Raw genomic sequence first — 18833 nt, 5'->3', positions numbered from 1 at the left:
GGCAAGTTCTCATTAGAGCAATGCCTCCACATCTCTGAGCTATCTCCAGCTCTAAGAGAAACCAAATGGCTTTAGATTATAGTCTATAGGGGATGAATCATAAAAGAAAAAGTAAAATTCTCAGAGTTAGCCTCCTAGGGGTGGGGTGTGGAAGGAATATGTAGAAAACTAACAAACTTCTATTACTAATTCATTAGTTAATATTATTGATAGAAACTCTGAGACATTTTAAGTACATCCTCCTCACCACAGAGAAAGCTCCATGAGGGCGAGAATCTTTCTCTTTTTTATTCACCAATAATATTCAGAGCCTAAAATGACATCTAACACACAGAAGCATATTCAATAAATATTTAATAAATATGTTTAAGTGAATGAACACCTGAATTTTGCTCTCTTCAGCTGGATTAAAAAGGTTTCCATTTTAAAATGCCTTAAATGAAAGATTTAAAAAAACACACACCACCTCCTAAAATTTGTCATGATACTTCCCTTCGCCAATACAGACTCTTACCAAGATGCCAGCATTTTTTATGGCCAGAGGCAGTCCCAGGAGTCCAGTGCCAATGTTGCCTTTTAACAGGTGGATCAAAGTCTGGAACCATCTGAAGTGGGAAGAAAGTAGACGAGGGCATGTTAATATTAATGATAGCTAACACTTATTAATCATGTAGCACGTGCTAAGTGCTTTCATGCATTTTCTCATTCAATTTCCACAACAACCCTATGAGATCTGTATTAACTTTATTTTATGGATGAGGAAGATACTTGCTCAAGGCCACACACCTAGTGAAGAGTTTAGCCAGGATTCAAACCCAGACAGTCTGACCCCCGAGTCCTCTCCTGGCCTTTGTGCTGTAAGTTCTGTTCTCTGTGGCATCTCCAAGAACATCAGCTCTCTTGGAGATTAGACCAGAGGGACACCAGGGCTCTCTGTAGGCACTGTATCCTTTCCTAGCAGCCCTGGCCTACATTTCACCAGAGCTGTGCATTGTAAAGACTCAGATTCAACACTGCAACAGAGGATGACAAGCATAAGTGTGAAGGACAGACACTGGTGTAAGAGAGGGATGAGGGAAATAAAAAATATGAGCCCAGAACCCATAACAGAAAATGTTATGCAAAGTAAACAGATCAAAAGGAATATGATACCATAATTGGCAAGGCCCTGGTGTACTTTGTATTGCCACAGTCCTAGGACTGGAGAAGCCCTCTTCAAATGCCACCTCATTTATCCTTCTGCCTTGAGGACAGATTTTCCCCTCACCTGTTATACATACTGTCTACCTCAAGCTGTAATTATTAAGCCTCTCATGTATCCTCATTCATTTTTTCACTCAGCAAATACTACCTGTTATAGGTAAAATATCGTGTTAATATAGTGGTAGAAATAAGTAAGAATCAGATATGGACCTTGGTCTCTAGAAATCAATAATGTCTCGAGGAAAATAAGGCAGATACATTAATAACCACCCAGACAGAAAGCTGACTTCTTGAGAAGTGCCCAGGAACAGTGCTCAGGGAGGGGAGGCAGTTGAGGGTTCACAGAGGGGAGACCCGAGCCGAGCCCAGTAGGACAGGCAGAGCTTGCCAGTGTGCCCATGAGGAAGAAAGGTCTGGGAATACAAGCCCAGAGAGAGACTCAGGGCACCAATGCAAAGGAGTATGTTGTTTTGTGGCCACCTGGGTGGGGTGATGGTGAGCAATCTGTAGAGAATGGGAACTGCTCAAAGGACTGACCCCAGAGAAGTGCTCCCCTGTGCTGGACTTTCTATCCTGTTGCCTCCAGGATAAAAAACAGGTCAAATACACCATCACTTTGCCCTCAATCACAGACTCACTCAAGATTTGGTCACTGGCACTGTCTGGAAATTTTTTTGCACAAACACCCTAAATCCCTCCTAAATGATGCTTCCATGTATTTCTTCACATCTGCAATTCAGTAGAAACTGAAAACAAATAACATGTGTTAACTAATAAAGACCATAATAAATATGACCTATCTATACTCTCTGAAATGGAATTTTACTTTTAGTAACCTTTCTCCTACCTCCAGGAAGAAAACTTCTTGACCTTCCTACTGTCCCAAAGTTTTTCAGGAAAGATCAAGAAAATGCCTTTGAATCTGAATGAGAACAGGCTGAGTGCTCTCCTGGACTCTCCTGAGGAAACAGCTTAAGGACAGCAAGGGTAGAAGGGTGAGGTGACTCCTTCATTATCAGCAGCCACTGACCAAGAGATTACAGGCAGAACGATGAGCCACACAAATGTCTATCTTAGCAAATGTTTAATCCACTCCAGGCAAAGGTAAGCATTGTAGCAAAACTCACCTGCTTACCAGAGGCCTCCCTAAAATGTCTCTGAGCCGGGTTTTGTAGGGGATCAGGTCCCCTTTTAGTCCTGGCTCTGACAGTTAACTCCATATGACAATTCCCTTCCCTCAGCTGGAACTTTGTCTAAGCTGTAGAGTGAGGGGACTGGATAGGACAGCATACTTGCCAACGTCTCTTCAGCTCAAAAACCCCAGGATTATAGGCAACTGGCCAACATTATTCTTTTCCATCAATGGCCCCAAGCTTAGATCACCCCAAGCCACAGAGTATCACAAAATTAACTCCATGGACTGCAAAGTCTTAACTTCAGGGGATATAAGGAATGAACCCTGAAAATCTCTGTAGTTCTGTTTAAGTTCTAAATCAGTAGTTTTTACACTTTTTTTTTTTTTCCTCAGGAGCCCTTTATACACTTATAAATTATTGAGGATATCAAACAGCTTTTCCTTTTATGAGTTATGTCTGGTGATATATACTACAAGTAAAAGTTGAGAAATCAAAAAAGTATTACTTAATTAAAATTTTAAAACCACATAATCTTTTTAATGTGCTGTTGGATCCTGTTTGCTAGGATCTTGTTGAGAATCTTAGCATCCATATTCATCAGTGATATTGGTCTGAAATTCTCCTTTTTGGTAGGGTCTTTGCCTGGTTTGGGGATCAGGGTAATGCTGGCTTCATAGAAAGAGTCTGGAAATTTTCCTTCTGCTTCAATTTTTTGAAACAGCTTCAGGAGAATAGGTGTTATTTCTTCTTTGAAAGTTTGGTGGAATTCCCCAGGGAATCCGTCAGGTCCTGGGCTCTTGTTTTTTGGGAGGTTTTTGATCACTGCTTCAATTTCGTTACTAGATATCGTCTATTTAGGTTGTCGATTTCTTCCTGGTTCAATTTTGGGAGTTTATAGTTTTCCAGGAATGCATCCATTTCATCTAGGTTGCTTAGCTTATTGGCATATAACTGTTGATAATAACTTCTGATGATTGTTTCCACTTCTTTGGTGTTAGTTGTGATCTCTCCCTTTTCATTCATAACTTTATTAATTTGGGCTTTCTCTCTTTTCTTTTGGATTAGTGTGGCCAATGGTTTATCGATCCATAAATATAAATAACAGATTTTTCTAAACTGTTATCATTTTTTTTGAAGATTTTTATCCATTTATTTGTAAGAGTAAGAGAGCAAGCAAAAGAGCACAAGGTGGGTAGGGGCAGAGGCAGAGGGAGAGGAAGAAGCAGGCTCAAGGCTGATCAGGCAGTCTGACGCAAGGCTTAATTCCAGGACCCTGCAATCACAAACCAAGCCAAAGGCAGACACTTAACTGACTGAGCCACCCAGGCACCCCTTAAACTGTTATTATTTTTTAGAATAACAAATTTTTAATGAAAAGTAATTCTATTTTCCAAAATAAAAAATGGCACTCATTTACTTTTTCTGCAAAACTCTTCAATGTCTTGTTTGACAGCTGGATTATCTACTTCTCCACTCAATCTGTTGTTATGTTGTTTTGGTTGAAGTACATAAAGAAAATCTGTCCTCATACAGACATGCAGTTGGAATGTGTTTTAATAGTCTCTTTAGACAATTGTGGTAATTTTCCTTTGATACTACCCCGAAATTCGACACATGGTTGTTATTTCTTAGGAAGTTAGTTATAATGAGGATTCTTAACTTTTTGATATCCTATCACATTAAAACCTACTGGTGAGTGAAATAAGTCAGTCAGAGAGAGTCAATTATCATATGGTTTCACTTACTTGTGGAACATAAGGAATAACATGGAGGACATGGAGAAGGAGAGAAGGGAGTTGGGGGAACTCAGAGGGGGAGATGAACCACGAGAAACTGTGGACTCTGAGAAACAAACTGAGGGTTTTGGAGGGGAGGGGGTTGGGCGGTTGGGTGAGCCTGGTGATGGGTATGAAGGAGGGCACGTATTGCATGGAGCACTGGGTGTGATGCATAAACAATGGATCTTGGAACACTGAAAAAATAAAATAAAGTTTAAAAAAAACCACTACTGGTGATCTTGCCCTTCAAATGGATCTTAAACTCATGCACAATTTTCTAGTATCACTGGGCATTTGGAAGATACCAATCTTTCAAATGCTGGCACATTTCATTATACACTATCTGAAAAAAATCACATTTATTAATATCACCGATCTTATCAGAAGTCTCTAAGTAGAGGGAAGCTGTCAAGTTCAGTGTTGGATATTAGTTTTTTTTTTTTTATAGTTTTGCTTGAAAGCTCAAATTTTATTGTGGGCAACAAATATCACTGGTTATTTTTCTTGAGGTGATGGTCTCATTCTTTTCATTTTCAAGAAATGAAGTATTCAGTACTGTCAAACACTCAGGTCTGAATAATCTACAGTTCATTAGTTCTTCCTAGCAAAAACAGTGTTCTGTGAAAGAAAAGAAACAAAACAAAAAGCAGCTAGTTCAGTTTACAATTCTAATAATCACTCAAGGTCTTGTCCTTGAGACTAGTATCATATTTGGTACCCAGTAGAAGTATTTCATGTCTACTTCCTATTTGGCCAGGCAGATTATTTAAAACCCTGTACTGAAGGGTTAAATAATAAAATGAGTAATTTGACCACTTCATCAAGGACCTGCATAAGTGACAATGGCTTATTCTTTGTATGTGTGTGGCAGCAAGAAAATACGATGACTAGCAGAAGTTGGTGGCATGGCCCTGGTTTATGCTAATGTATCAGCAATTTTACCCACCACTGCTGCTGAACCATCCATGTAAACGTTAACACAGTGAAAAGATAAATAACATCTCAGTGTTATTGTGAAAACAGTTTCAATTTCACAGACTTCTTGAAATGGTCCCCCACAGGGTCTGCAGACCGCACTTTGCAAATGGCTGCCCTAGATAATCTAGAGGAAGCAGTTTTGGTCAACTGGTTTCTCAGCCTGCCAGCCTGGGTAAAAAGAACCAAAGCTCAACCAACAGCTGCTATAATGTGACCGATATGGCAACAAGAAGAAGAACTTCCCAATAGAATAAAATAAGGCTGTTGTCAAAGCAGTCGATAGTTGACAACATCAAGTGTTGGGAAATAACCTCACAAACATACCAGTATGGAAGTGTCTGGGCATCCTATTTGCACCCCTGGTTAGGGATTTCCACTGAACCCCTAACCTTCAGAAGAGCCAGTTAGATGCATGCATGTACTTTATTCCTTGTATTTTGTTCCTTGTACTTTGTTCTGCGTTCTCTGCTCCTTGGCAAACTAGATAACAGGGTGGGGCAAGGCACGGGAGACAAGGAATCCAGCTCAAAAACTTGTCTCTAACACTCTGCCGTATCAGAGATTTGCGAGAGCTAACACGTCACCTGAATCAGCTTACATCTTAAGCATACCTGGCACATTTCCTACACATAAATGCTTACGTGGATCTGGGCCCCAGGCAAGCACTCAGCCAACTCTCCATGTCCAAGGGAGTACTTTCCCTAGGTCACTTGCGATACCTAACGTCATTTACAAATGGGCTTTCCTTTCCATATATCACAGTATCAGGGCAGGATGGGCCCTCACAACAAATCATACCCAGGAAAACATGCCAATACAAGCCCAAGGAAGGTATCTCCTGATTTTCTCAATTTCTAACAAGCAAGGAGAAATAATTTTAGGTTGACCACTAGTCATAACCCATTGTGAAAAAAAAAGGTAATCAGGATAGTTAACAGGCACACATTACTTTCAATACACACAAAACCTGTGAACTACCATCCTGAAGTTGCTAGTGGTTGGTTCTGAACTTTGGAGAAGTCCCTTTAAAAATGAAAATCTATACACTATATGGCAAGCATTGCACAGACAAGCTGATGGGTGAGAACAAGAAGGAGCAAATACTGGAAGGAAAACTATAGAGAGAGAAACTTGGAAGAAGCATTTCACAAAGAGTATGACTTCTGAAGGGAAGCTCTCACATGCTACTGGCTGCATCTGGAGCTCCTCCTGCTTGGAGGAAGCCAACTGAGTGGACAGGTTAAGAAAACAGGGAAAAGATGGTCCTCACTGCTTCCAGTTGTTTTCTATGCAACCTTTCCCATCAGCCAACACTGCAAGCAAATGGGGGAATCCACAAATGCATGCCACATGAGAAATAAGCTATAGAGACTGTATCTTTAGGAGCAGAAATCAGCTAGTGCTAATGCGGACAGACCACATCCTCTCAGTCTATCCCTGTTTACAAGAGAAAATGCCCTGCTCCAGGAGACACTGTAGCCAGAGTGAGCTTCACCAGTAATGACCTCCAAGAGAATCTTTGATAGTTGGCTTGGGCAGTCACACCAGATAGCATTTTAAGTCTAGTACATAAAGGATTCCCTTGATAAGTCACATCCATCCCACAAAGGAACACAGAAAGGATAATAGCTAAGCTTGAGGAATAAACAGAAGAGCCAAAAAAGGTGGAATGTTGGGATCTAGAGAAAATATCAGGGGTCTGTTGATTCAGGATTGAGTTAGAGAACTCAGTGGGGTAGAAAACCCTCCTCTGAATCTTCTCATTCAAGTGGGTGAATAAGCAGTCAGCGCAGCTTCACAGTGGGGTCCTCAATTTTCTCTTACATTTGGGGAAACTAAGGCCCAGAGAGGGCCAAACTCCACCCAGATGAGTCATGGATGGAATTCAGTTTCTAGAGATAAGAAAGATTCGCAAGAGCTAATAAGCCTAAACAATGCTAGGCAGACCTCTTTTTCTCAACCCCTTGATTTTTTTTTTTTTTAAGAGATAGGGAGGAAAGAGAGAGAGTGGGGAGGGGAGAGGGAGAGGAAAAGAGAGAATCATAAGCAGGCTCCACGACCAGTGTGGAGCCCAATGTGAGACTCGATCTCACAACCCTGAGATCTTAACCTGGAGCCAAAATCAAGAGCTCAAGGCTTAATTGACTGAGCCACCCAGGCGCTCCTCAACCTCAAAGTTTTTAAGGGCAGGAGAAATTATTCCTTCCTCCCTCTTACCATTTCTTCAGCCAAATGAACTGACTGTTTGGTGATGGGGCAGAAGTTTGGGCGAGACTCTGCAAATGAAGCTTCCAATTGAGCCTAGAAGTATTTGAGGTTCTAGCACAGATGACCCATGGTTCTGAATTAAGAGAATGGTCTCTCTAGAAGTTTCTCTTAAGTTCAGCACCAGCCTTCTGGGACCAACACAGCTGAAAGGAGCAAAGAATATAAAACAGATGCAGATGGAAAGAGTGGTCAGCAAGGAACTCAAATCTTAGAGCTGTTACTCACCCAATCTCTTTATATCTTCCTTCCATCTGTAAAATGGGGAATAGATAAAATGGGGGAGCAAGAATACCTCCAAGGGAGACTCTGTTACCAACACAGAATGTAAAAACATGAATCACACCCAGGACAGAAGAGGAAACACCTACTTACGTTGTGCTGTTGCTTTCCCCAAATCGCTGGTAGGAGCCCTGGGAAGAGAAATTGTTTAGGCCTTCGGATGGGCTCTCCTCTGGGCTCACGTCCGTGGAGCTGTAGTCATGGTAGTCCTCGTTCCGAAGTCTCTGCGTGGACATGGTAGCTGGGGGGACAGGGTCACTGCTAAGACCTCCAGCAGCTGGGGCCTTTAGCTCCAAGCCTGCGGTGGGCTCTGAGGCAGAAGCAGCCATTGTCACAGCAGCTCAGTGACAGCTGCACTATGAATTAAGCTCAGTGACAGTGCCTGATACCAAGGGAAATGGGAAAAGTGCAAAGTACACATGGGCGGGCTGAGCTCACTTGGCTTTTGTCTCCCAACCTTCTCAGTGCCCCACTCATAAATTTCTAAATTTGCCACCACACACCTGGATAGAGCAAAGGTGAGGCATTGCGTGGGATGGGTGGGGGAAGATGCAGACAGGTGCTTCCAGGAAGCCTTCTCTGTTTCCTTTGGTTGGGAGTAACTATCCCCTCCTTCCAGCTGATTTCTTTGAACACTGAACAACAGATATATTGTATCCATGTTCACCTTCCCCAGGAGTCAAGCTCTCAGAGGATGAGAACCTGAATAGTCCTGGCTGCATCTTATTTTTCTCCTGCATGCATTAGAAAAAGAACCTTGCTGCATTGAAAAAAATCCCCTCCAAATCATCCAATTCTGCTCAGATTCCCCACCAGGTTCCGGAGCCACAGATGACTTCCTCTCTCTCTCCACCATGACCTCTGGCCCATCCTGTATTATTTGGAGGTCACCAGTAACCCTCCTCCCCTGACCCCAGGACTCTTACCTTGCAAGCAGCTCAGAGTGACTTTGCTAAATATCTAAGAGGGCATCATTTACTTGCATTCTGGAAGGATTCGAAGAAGTCATCTACCTCTGGGGCAGTTAAACTCATAAGAGGGCTGGGTGGGGGGTGGGAGGAATATCTATAATGTATCTTAATAGGAGCAGTTGAAAGCTGCTATCCAAGCAAAGCCAATATGTCAATATCTATGTATGTATGTCAGAAGGCCTGGGTTCTGAGGCTGACTGCATCACCAGTTCCCTTAGTAGCATGCAACAATTCTCTTTATTTACCCCAAATGTGCAGCAAGGGGTACAGGGCAATGAACTAAAAGACCCCTCAGCATCTCTTTAGTGCTATATATTCCAGGAATCAACTAATGTAATCATCTATGCAAACAACAGCCAATTGCTAGTCTTTTCTAACATACCAAAGTGTCTGAGGAATACAGCCTTCCAGGTGAATCCTGCATATTACTGAGGGAGAAAGGACAGGACACAGGGACTGACAAATTTCCCCACCCCTCCCCAACAACCAAGAAACAACTCTATCGCTTACTTGGCCCAGATGCTCAGTTTATTCCAAATACTGTAAAGAATCTTCTTTATGTTGTGTATAAAAACTGAAGTTGCCTCCATTCCAAATACTGTAAAGAATCTTCTTTATGTTGTGTATAAAAACTGAAGTTGCCTATTGCTAAGAAACTGCTCAAACAGAAGCTAAAATCTATAGATCCAAAGTATGAGAAACAATTGCAGGATGTGGCAGATGTGGCTTGGCAACCGTATGGATGTTAAAAAGAAAAAAATAACAGTACTTATGAGTTTTAGCGGATGATAAGCTCGACAGAAGTCAATGATTTAATAACAGATGCCAAATCAGCTAATTCTAGGTTGCACGAGGATGAGAAGGGCAGGTAAATGACAGCACCATTTGTTTTGCTGGGCATTATATTCTGTTCCAGGCAGCATACTATTAAGGGAAAAATAAACTGTGGCATAGCCAGGGCTCAGCACCAGCCTGAGGAGAGATGACAAGAAGCATTGAGAAGGTCCAACCTGGAGAGCTGGCAACTTGGCAGGTATAAAAAATGCTTTTAAAAGCTGTCCTATGGGCCGCCTGGATGGCTCAGTGGGTTAAAGCCTCTGCCTTGAGCTCAGGTCATGATCTCAGGGTCCTGGGATCAAGCCCTACATCGGGCTCTTTGCTCAGTGGAGAGCCTGCTTCCCTCTCTCTCTCTGCCTGCCTCTCTGCCTACTTGTGATCTCTCTCTGTCAAATAATAAATAAAATCTTTTAAAAATAAAATAAAATAAAAAGCTGTCCTATGCACTGTTGGTGGGAATGCAAGTTGGTGCAGCCACTTTGGAAAACAGTGTGGAGATTCCTTAAGAAATTAAAAATAGAGCTTCCCTATGACCGTGCAATTGCACTATTGGGTATTTACCCCAAAGATACAGATATAGTGAAAAGAAAGGCCATTTGTACCACAATGTTCATAGCAGCAATGGCCACAGTCACCAAACTGTGGAAAAAATCAAGATGCCCTTCAACGGACAAATGGATAAAGAAGACACAGTCCATATATACTAGGAGTATTATGCCTCCATCAGAAAGCATGAATACCCAACTTTTGTATCAACATGGGTGGGACTGGAAGAGATTATGCTGAGTGAAATAAGTCAAGCAGAGAAAGTCAATTATCATATGGTTTTACTTACTTGTGGAGCATAAGGAATAACATGGAGGACATGGGGAGATGGAGAGGATAGTTGGGGGAAATCGGAGGGGGAGACGAACCATGAGAGACTGTGGACTCTGAGAAACAAACTGAGGATTTTGGGGGGGGGATGGGAGGTTGGGGGACCCTGGTGGTGGGTATTATGGAGGGCACGTATTGCATGGAGCACTGGGTGTGGCGCATAAACAATGAATTCTGAAACACTGAAAAGAAAAAAAAAAAGCTGTCCTATGGATAAGACTTGTCCTGTGAGATGGCACAGATGAGTCAGAAATAGGATCAGTAGATGGAAAGCAGAGGGAGGCAGGTTTTTGGCTAGACATAAGGAAAAATCTTTATCAAAAGGAGTTATCTAATGGAACAGACGGCTCTGGGAGACAACGTGTTCCCCATCCCTAGGAAAGTGCAAGCAGAAGGCCTTTCTCAGAGCTGTGAAGTAGGGATCTAAGCACAATAGAGGGTGGGTGTAGTCCCTCCTGGAGTTCCTTCTGGGGCTCTTTCTGCAACCAAGGGTGCCTTCCCTTGCTCTCTAGCTGTCCCCACTGAGTGTTGGCCTCCAAGGCCACACCACCTTGCCCTGGACTCCCTTTGATGAAACCTGGTTTCCAAATCTCTTGTGCAATTGTGATTCCTGCCCTGTGGGAGATTTTAATAGCACCTGCAAACTGTTAACATGAGGGGCATGATATGTGAAAATTCAGGACAAGCTTGTCCTTCAGGTTCTTAAGGACAAAGAGAAAAAGTTTATATGTTATGTGTGGCCCATCAACACAAAGTTAAAAATTTCCTAATGTATTTAGACCCAAAAGGGTGAACCACTACAAAGTAAGAAACTTTTTGTTTGGTGGAAAAATATTTTTTTCTTCAAGTATACATTCAACCATAATTGTACTGAAATATCAGCTATTTGTATAATCTTAACAATTTTTTAAATTTCTTACCTAACCTACTTTTTGTTATCAATATTCTCATTATTTTAAGGGTTTTCCCACTTATTTCATATCTACTCTTCCTTGAATCTGTACAGTACACACACTAATAATGTTTAGTTGCAACATAATGGTCCATCATTATATTGATATAATAGTTTGCTTCACTAGCTCCTAATCGTTGGATTTGAGGCTTATTCTTTCTTTGTTAAAATCTATTATAGCACAGCTAATAAGAATTCATACAAATAGTTTTTAATTTTTGAGACATATCTTTGGCATAGAACTAGGTGAATAAGTTCATTTTTATGGTTCCTAACATACAAATGGTTGAACTAACCTACAGCGTCACTAACAATATATGGACATGACTCTCTCTTCATAACTCTGCCAATGTTGGTTTTTCTCAATTTAATTTGTGTTCTTTTAAACATACGGGTGGCTCCTTGTACTTGTTTAATTTTACATTTCTTTAATTTTCAGCAAAATAAAAACTGAGCATCTTACATCCACTTATCAGCCTCATATTTACTCACTTTTGAAAATACATAAAACTTTCTCAACAAATTACCATCTAAGAGCTTACTGATTCGTTTCCATTCCAACAAAGGAAAGAGAATCCATATCTATCTATCTGTCTATCTATCTATCTATCTTTTGGGGCATATGGGAAGGTCAGAGGAGGAAAAAGGAATAGAGGGAGGGAGAGGCAGTACTAAAGTGTTACTTAGCTTCATCGCCAAAAACTAAACAATACTTTTAAGGGTGACTTGTAAACACATAAAAAATTATCTACTAAAGCTAGGAGAATTAGTAAATTCAGCAGAGTTGTAAGATACAAAGTCAAAATACAAAAACCAGTTGTGTTTCTATGCGTTTCCAATGAAAAATCTGAAAATTAAATTGAGAAACTGTCTCTTTACAATACCATCAAAAAGAATAAAATTCTTAGGAATAAATTTAAGCCAAGAATGTGTAAGACTTGTACATGAAAACTACGATATATTGTTGAAAGAAATTAAAAGCCGAAAAAACACCCCAATGTTCATGGATTAGAAGACTGAATGTTAAGATGGCAATATTCTCCAAACTGACCTATAGTTTCAGCTGAATGCCTATCAAAATCCCAGTTGCCTTTTCAGAAACTGGCAAGAAACTGTCAGATTCTAAAATTCATGTGGAAATTCAAGAGGCTCAGATTAGCCAAAACAATTTTGGAAAAGAAGAACAAAGTTGGAGGACTTCCCAATTTCAAAACTTAGCACAAAGCTACAGTAACCAAGACAATATGGACTGGCATAAAGATAGATATATAGATAAATGGAATAGAATTGAGAGTCCAAAAATAAACACTCACATCTATGGTCAACTGATTTTTGACAAGGATGCCAAGATAATTCAATGGGAAAAGAATCATCTTTTCAACAAATCATGCTGGGACTACTGGATATTCACATTCAAAGAATGAAATTAGAACTCTACCTCACACCATAGGCAAAAATTAACTCGTAACAGATCAAAGACCTAAACACAGGAGTTAAACCATAGAACTCTTAGAAGAAAACATAAGCATAAATCTTCATGACCTCAGATTAGATAATTAGATATGACAACAAAAGCACAAGCAAAAAAAAAAAAAAAAAAGGGAAAAAAAACCCAGGTAAATTAGACATTATTGAAATTAAAAATGTTTGTGTCTCAAACAACACCATCAAGAAAGTGAAAAGCAACCCACATAATGGGAGAAAATTTCTGCAAATCATATTTCTGATAAGAGACTTATATCTAGAAAATATAAAGAACTATTATAACTCAATAATAAAAAGTCAATCCAATTAAAAAATAGGCAAAGCACCCTGAGAGTCCTATTGCCAAAGATGTGAGAATGGCCAATAACCACATGAAAAGATATTCAATATCACTGGCCATCAGGTAAATGTGAACCAAAGACCACTTCATACCCACCAAGATGGCTAAAATCAAAGACAGATAATAATAAATTTTGGTGGGCGCCTGGGTGGCTCAGTGGGTTAAGCCTCTGCCTTCAGCTCAGGTCATGGTCTCAGGGTCCTGGGATCGAGCCCCACATTGGGCTCTCTGCTCTGCAGGAGCCTGCTTCCTCCCCCTCTCTCTCTGCCTGCCTCTCTGTCTACTTGTGATCTCCCTCTCTCTGTCAAATAAATAAATAAAATCTTTAAAAAAAATTAAAAAAAAATAAATTTTGGTGAAGCTGTGGAGAAATGAGAACCCTCTAACACAGTTGGTGGGAATGTAAAATGGTGCAGCCACTTTGGACAACAGTCTTGCGATTACTCAAAACATAGTTACCATATGACCCAGCAATTCTACTCCCAGGTATGTCCTAAAATGAAAACGTATGTCCTCACAAAAACCTGGTACACAAATGTTCACAGAAGCATTATCCCTAAGCGCCAAAATGTGGAAACAAACCTGATGAATGGATAAATGAAATGTGGTACATTGATATAATATTATTTAGCAATAAAAAGAAATTAAATATTGATACATGTGACTACATGGGTGAACCTTGAAAACATTATTCTAATTGAAAAAAGTCAGTCACAGAGCACCATATACTGTATGCTTTTGTTCATATGAAAGTCTAGAGCAGAAAACAGAGTACTAGTTGCCTAAGGCTTGGGCTATGGAGTTAAGAGGAATTAGCAGGTGACACCTAAGGAACAGTTTCTTTTGGGGAGGTTGAAAGTCTCCAGAATTGATTGTGGTGACAGTTGCACAATTCTGTGAATATACTAAAAAGCCTCTGAATTGTACACTTTAAAGGGTTGAACTGTATGCCATGCCATGTGAATTATATCTCAATAAAACGGCTTTAAAAAATCCAAACAGATTTCTCGGCCCAATCTGATTCAACCTGAGTATTTTTATTTTTAACCATCTTCCTAAATGATCTTGATTACAGGTGGATTTATACTAGTCACTAGAAAAATATATATGATCTTATGATAGGCACACTGCAGGCCTCACTTCCTAACAGAGTTCACGGATTGGTGATATTTGCAGACTACAAGTGCTACCCATTTCTCTGAAACAATTACACTGGGTTAGACTTTGGAACGCTAAGTATCAGCAAATTCTTTAGATGCATTTTTCTCTTCTATACTGCTGGAATTCCAAAATCACAAACAAGGAAACAGACTGTGTTGCTATGTGGGGTCTACACGGAGGAAAATGAAAATTTCTAACTTCCACGTGATTTGTTTTTAAAGGGAATCAGATGAAACTCCATTTCACCTACCACAGAAGTACATTCCATAATTTGATTCCTGCCTAAAAGATTCTGGTGAGAGGGCAGCCGCAAAGCAGCTGCTGACCTCAGCAGGCTCTGCACAGGAGGGGCTGCTGAGACAAACACGCTCACTTTTTACACACAAACATAATAACCACTAAATGTTAGGACCAGGCATGACTTACAGAAGACCTAACGCCCCTGCTTCTCATTCAAAGGTGAGAAAACCAAGGCCCCAGCCAGTTAAAGACATGGGATTAGAATACAACATACCACATTCAGTCCATGTTTCTATCACACCATAAATTATCTATCCTCCTTGCAATCTCCTTTGGAACAAAACAGGGGCAAGATTAGGCATGCAGGGGGAATTCTGCATAATAAAAAGTACATGAGTTCAGAGCTAGATGCAACTATCACTATACAGAATTTTAAGAGCAGGAGGTCAGAGAGTTCACTGTGCAAACTGGCAGTTCTGCAGTTCTTTTCATCACTCTGGAGAGCTGAGCCAACTCGTCTTGGAAATGGTGATTTATGTGCCATGAGCATCGCAGTAACACAGATTCCTGACTTCACGGAATAGGGAAGCACAAAGGAGTATTTCCTACTAGAGAAGGTCATTGAGAGCTGGTCCTGGGTGTCAAGGCTTCCAAGAGAAATGTTTGGGAGATCAAAGAAAAGATGGCACCAAATGCAACATCATGTGGTTCCTATTTTGGCACATTAAGAATGTCTCATCCATGGGACCCCACATCCATAAAACAGAGCTAGCTTTGTTTGCTTAGATCCAGTAAGGCCCTGCTTAAGGAGAGAGGCTCAGGATTCCTGCAAGGCTTGGGTTGAGGTAAAAGGACTCAGCGTGAGTTTCCTCTGTGGGCAAAGAGAAAAGCAAGCCTAGGTGTTAGTGGTCGGTCAGTCACACACTTCTGAAAGGGGTTATCAGAGCTAGGCCAGCCAAAGCAGAAACCAAAGTCCATTCACTCAGCCTAGTTCTAGAACCCTGCTTTCAGGTCAGGGTGGAAAGAAGAAATGTATCATTAACAGCACAAGGACTCTTCAGCATCTGACCTTGGAAGAGAAAGCAAGCATTTAAAGAATTCAGACACTCCCTGGGGAGGGGAAGAGAAATTAAAAAAATAAAATTAAATTAAAAAACAAGAGTACTTAACGCAAGAGAAAGTAGTTGTCTGAGGCAAGGGGGAAAGTAAGGCAGTCACAGAAGTGGACACCCACTCTACTTCACATTCTTCATGCTAAAAAGTCCCTCCCAGAATTTCACAGTACCCCTGAGTTAGAAGAAAACCTCAAATTTTACCTAGTCCAAAGCTCTACCCAACACAATAACATCATCTATAGCATTCCCAGAAGTAATTGCCTAGTGACAATTATCTCCAGGGACAGGGAACTCTATGCTCTGTGCTGCAACACGGAAGAGCTCTTATTCTTTTAAAGTTCTTAAGTTCACCCAAAACCACTTCCCTTTTGGCACTTGCATCGACTGGTCTTCATTGCAGTCTCTGGAATATTGCAGAAGAAATGGAATCTGCCTTTAAAATAGACAAAGCCAGTTCTGAGCACTCCAGCTGCAGAGAGATGAGGCTGAATAAAAAGCTACATGGTCTAAAGGGAAAATAAGGACTCAATAGCGGGCCATTATAAATGGCACAATCAGAAAACAAAGGAAGAGAGGCTTAATACCAGCATGACAGCAGCCTCTTCTTCACACAGCCTCCACCCCACAGTCTCAAACTCCGAGGAAAAGACCGTCCTTTGTGTCCTCTTTACTTCCTCCACATCTTTAAAGAAAACATACTCTCAATGTACAAGTTAATTACTGTGGACAAGGCTCTCGACAAGAGTCAAAGAAGGCCTTGATCATGTTTAAAGTGATTAAAGACAGTCGAAATCATTCTCAGCTGTCAACATTTAGATTGGACTTAATACAGAGATAAGAAGAAAGAGGGGGATTTCATGGTAACCTAGAAATGAGTGGAGTAGGGAGACTCTTCCTGGACAACTGGATTAACCCTTGTCACAAGGCAACAGTAATGTACACAGGGGAAACCCCGCTCGGATTAGAAGACAAACAGAGCTAAAGGTACAGAATGTCAGAGCAGTCAGAGCAGAAGAGGTCCTCAGGGATTCAACTCCATCACTGTATTCCAGGATGGGAGTCATCCAAGGTTGCAAAGCAAGTGTCAAGAGTTAGAACAGCATCTCCCAATTCCCCAGTCTTGGTTCTTTCTGTTATGCCATGCCGCTATCTCATTTCAGCAAGCCTCCGATGGTTGCATCCAAATAACCAACATTCTCCAAATGAGACAAGCAAGCTACAGAAAAACTAAAGCCCAGGGCTTTACATTCTTCGGGTTAACCCCAGGGTTCTCCACAACCCCTGCTGGGAGCCACCTACCCACCCAGGAGCTTATTTTGTATTTCGGCACCATTTACACAAAATAGCAGGATGTTGGAAGCAACACCTACAGAGTGATGAGGCTGCAGAAAAAATCGTGAACAATGAAACAGGGAACCACACCCAGACCCAAGCCAATCCGGGGGATGGAGAATGCAGAGCTAAAAAAGGGAGCTCCAGAAGAGGAGGACGGGAGAGGGTGCCGTTTCACACATCAAGTTGTCCGCAGGAGGCGGTGTGCTGAAAAGCAAGCAGCTGCTGGAGCTTGGGGAGACTTGGATTCTAGTCGCAGGGCTGCCACTAACTCACTGCGTGACCTTAGGCAAGCCCCGAGCCTCGATTTCCCCAACTGTCCTAGAAGGGGGCTGCACCGGCGGGGGGAGGGGTCCCAGTTCTGGTGCTCTGTGGCCCGAAGACCCACCATCGCAAGTCCCCCAAGCAGGGCTCTCACAGAGGGCGGGTGACTCGCCCGAGGCGACGGGGCCCCTTTGGGAAGCGTGGAAGAAGCCCTGGCTGGTCGTCTGGGTGACCCTTCCCAGCTCGGTACCTCAGTTTCCCCACCTGTCAAACGGCAAGGGGAGGTCAAGGGAGACAGTGCCGCCAGACAGTGCTCGCCTCATCCCGGGAGGGGTGCCCGCATCTTACCGCGGCTGAGGGTGGGAAGCCGGGGAGACTCGGACCCGCAGCCCAAGTCGGTCAATGCCTGACCCCGAGGATCTGCTGCGCCCCAGAGGAAGGCGACGTGGGTCCCGCCTGAGACAGTGACTCGCCGGCAGCCCCGGCCGGTCAGCCAGAAGACTCACCGCTCGAGCTCCGACTCCGGCTCCCGCTTCGGCGCAGCCCACCTGTCCTCGCCTCAGCGCGGAGCCCCTGCCATCCCCCTTAGCTGCCGGGGCTCGCGGCTTCCGGGCCGCGTCACGTGACGCCGGAGCCCCAGCCTGAGTCCCGGGTCACGTGTCCCCCCTCGCGGTAGCTCCTCTTCTGTCACGAAGCTCCGGAACCCGGCGCCGCAGCACCACCTGGCGACCAGTTGTTGTCACTGCAGGCAGGGCGGTGCTCAGGGGGCCTGGGGCCTGGGACAACTGGGCGGGGCGCTGAGCTCGGAGCGCGGCCGGCGAGTCCCTTGAGCTCTGTCCCCTGAGCCCTGGGCTCCTGTCTACACACGCGGCGTTTTCCTTACCACGTCGCGGGGAGCATATGTTGCTTTTTTAAAAAAATCACGTAGTCAGGTTTTTCAAAGCTTACACAAACCCATTTGTGGTTGCTCCCGGAAATGGGACTGTGTGAGGTAAGGCAACATAATCTTTTCAATATATTTAAACACTTAAGTAACATTTTAAAACGGATGGCAACATTTCAGGATGTTTGAGGCGTATGTATTATCTGGCTTTCTCTTGCCTCCTTCGCCCTGAATTCTCCCTTCAAAAATTATGTAACTAAAAAATAAATAAAATAAAAATTATGTAATTATTCACACACAAAAAAGAATAAACTACTGATACGGCTACAAAATGAATAAGTCTTAAAATAATTGTGCTGAGTAAAAAAAAGTCAGAAAACATATTCCATTTATTTCCTATTTTAGAAGATTTTAAATAATCGTCAGTGACAGAAAACACATCAGTGGTTGCCTGGGAGTAGGTGGGGAGGTCAGGAGAGGAGAGATTATGAAACGTCATAAGGAAACTTGCCAGGTGACAAATATTTTCACTACCTTGATAGTGGTGATGGTTTCACAAGTGAATATAGATTTAAATTATCAAATTATACACATTCAGTATGTGCAGTTTAAAAAGAAATAAAAAATTTAAAATATGTGCAATTTATTGTATGTCAGTTATACCTCCATGAAGCTAAGACAGTCAGTAAAAATTATATAATACATGAATATATTCTTAGAAATGTTAGACAATAT

At 42.1% G+C, this 18833-nt stretch overlaps 1 protein-coding gene across 2 annotated transcripts in view; it reads right to left on the bottom strand.

Annotated features, from left to right (window-relative positions):
• The window catches only part of LOC116864215 (proton-coupled amino acid transporter 1), a 44769-nt gene extending 26926 nt beyond the window's left edge, over window positions 1-17843 (bottom strand). The window contains exons 1-3 of one of the 2 annotated variants that reach the window (XM_032851604.1): window positions 17722-17843; window positions 7736-7883; window positions 515-605 (exon numbers count right to left, since the gene is read on the bottom strand). In XM_032851604.1, coding sequence (XP_032707495.1) covers window positions 515-605; window positions 7736-7878 — 234 coding nt within the window. In that variant the 5' untranslated portion in view covers window positions 7879-7883; window positions 17722-17843. The remainder of the gene's footprint in view (window positions 1-514; window positions 606-7735; window positions 7884-17721) is intronic. The other variant, XM_032851605.1, reaches the window with a different exon arrangement.
• Window positions 17844-18833: the final 990 nt, after the last annotated feature.

Source organism: Lontra canadensis, unplaced genomic scaffold, assembly GCF_010015895.1.
Source record: "Lontra canadensis isolate GAN:19392208 unplaced genomic scaffold, GSC_riverotter_1.0 scaffold5, whole genome shotgun sequence".
Classification (NCBI taxonomy): domain Eukaryota; kingdom Metazoa; phylum Chordata; class Mammalia; order Carnivora; family Mustelidae; genus Lontra; species Lontra canadensis.
The sequence above is the reverse complement of the archived record's forward strand: the minus strand, read 5'-3'. Positions and strand labels throughout refer to the sequence as shown.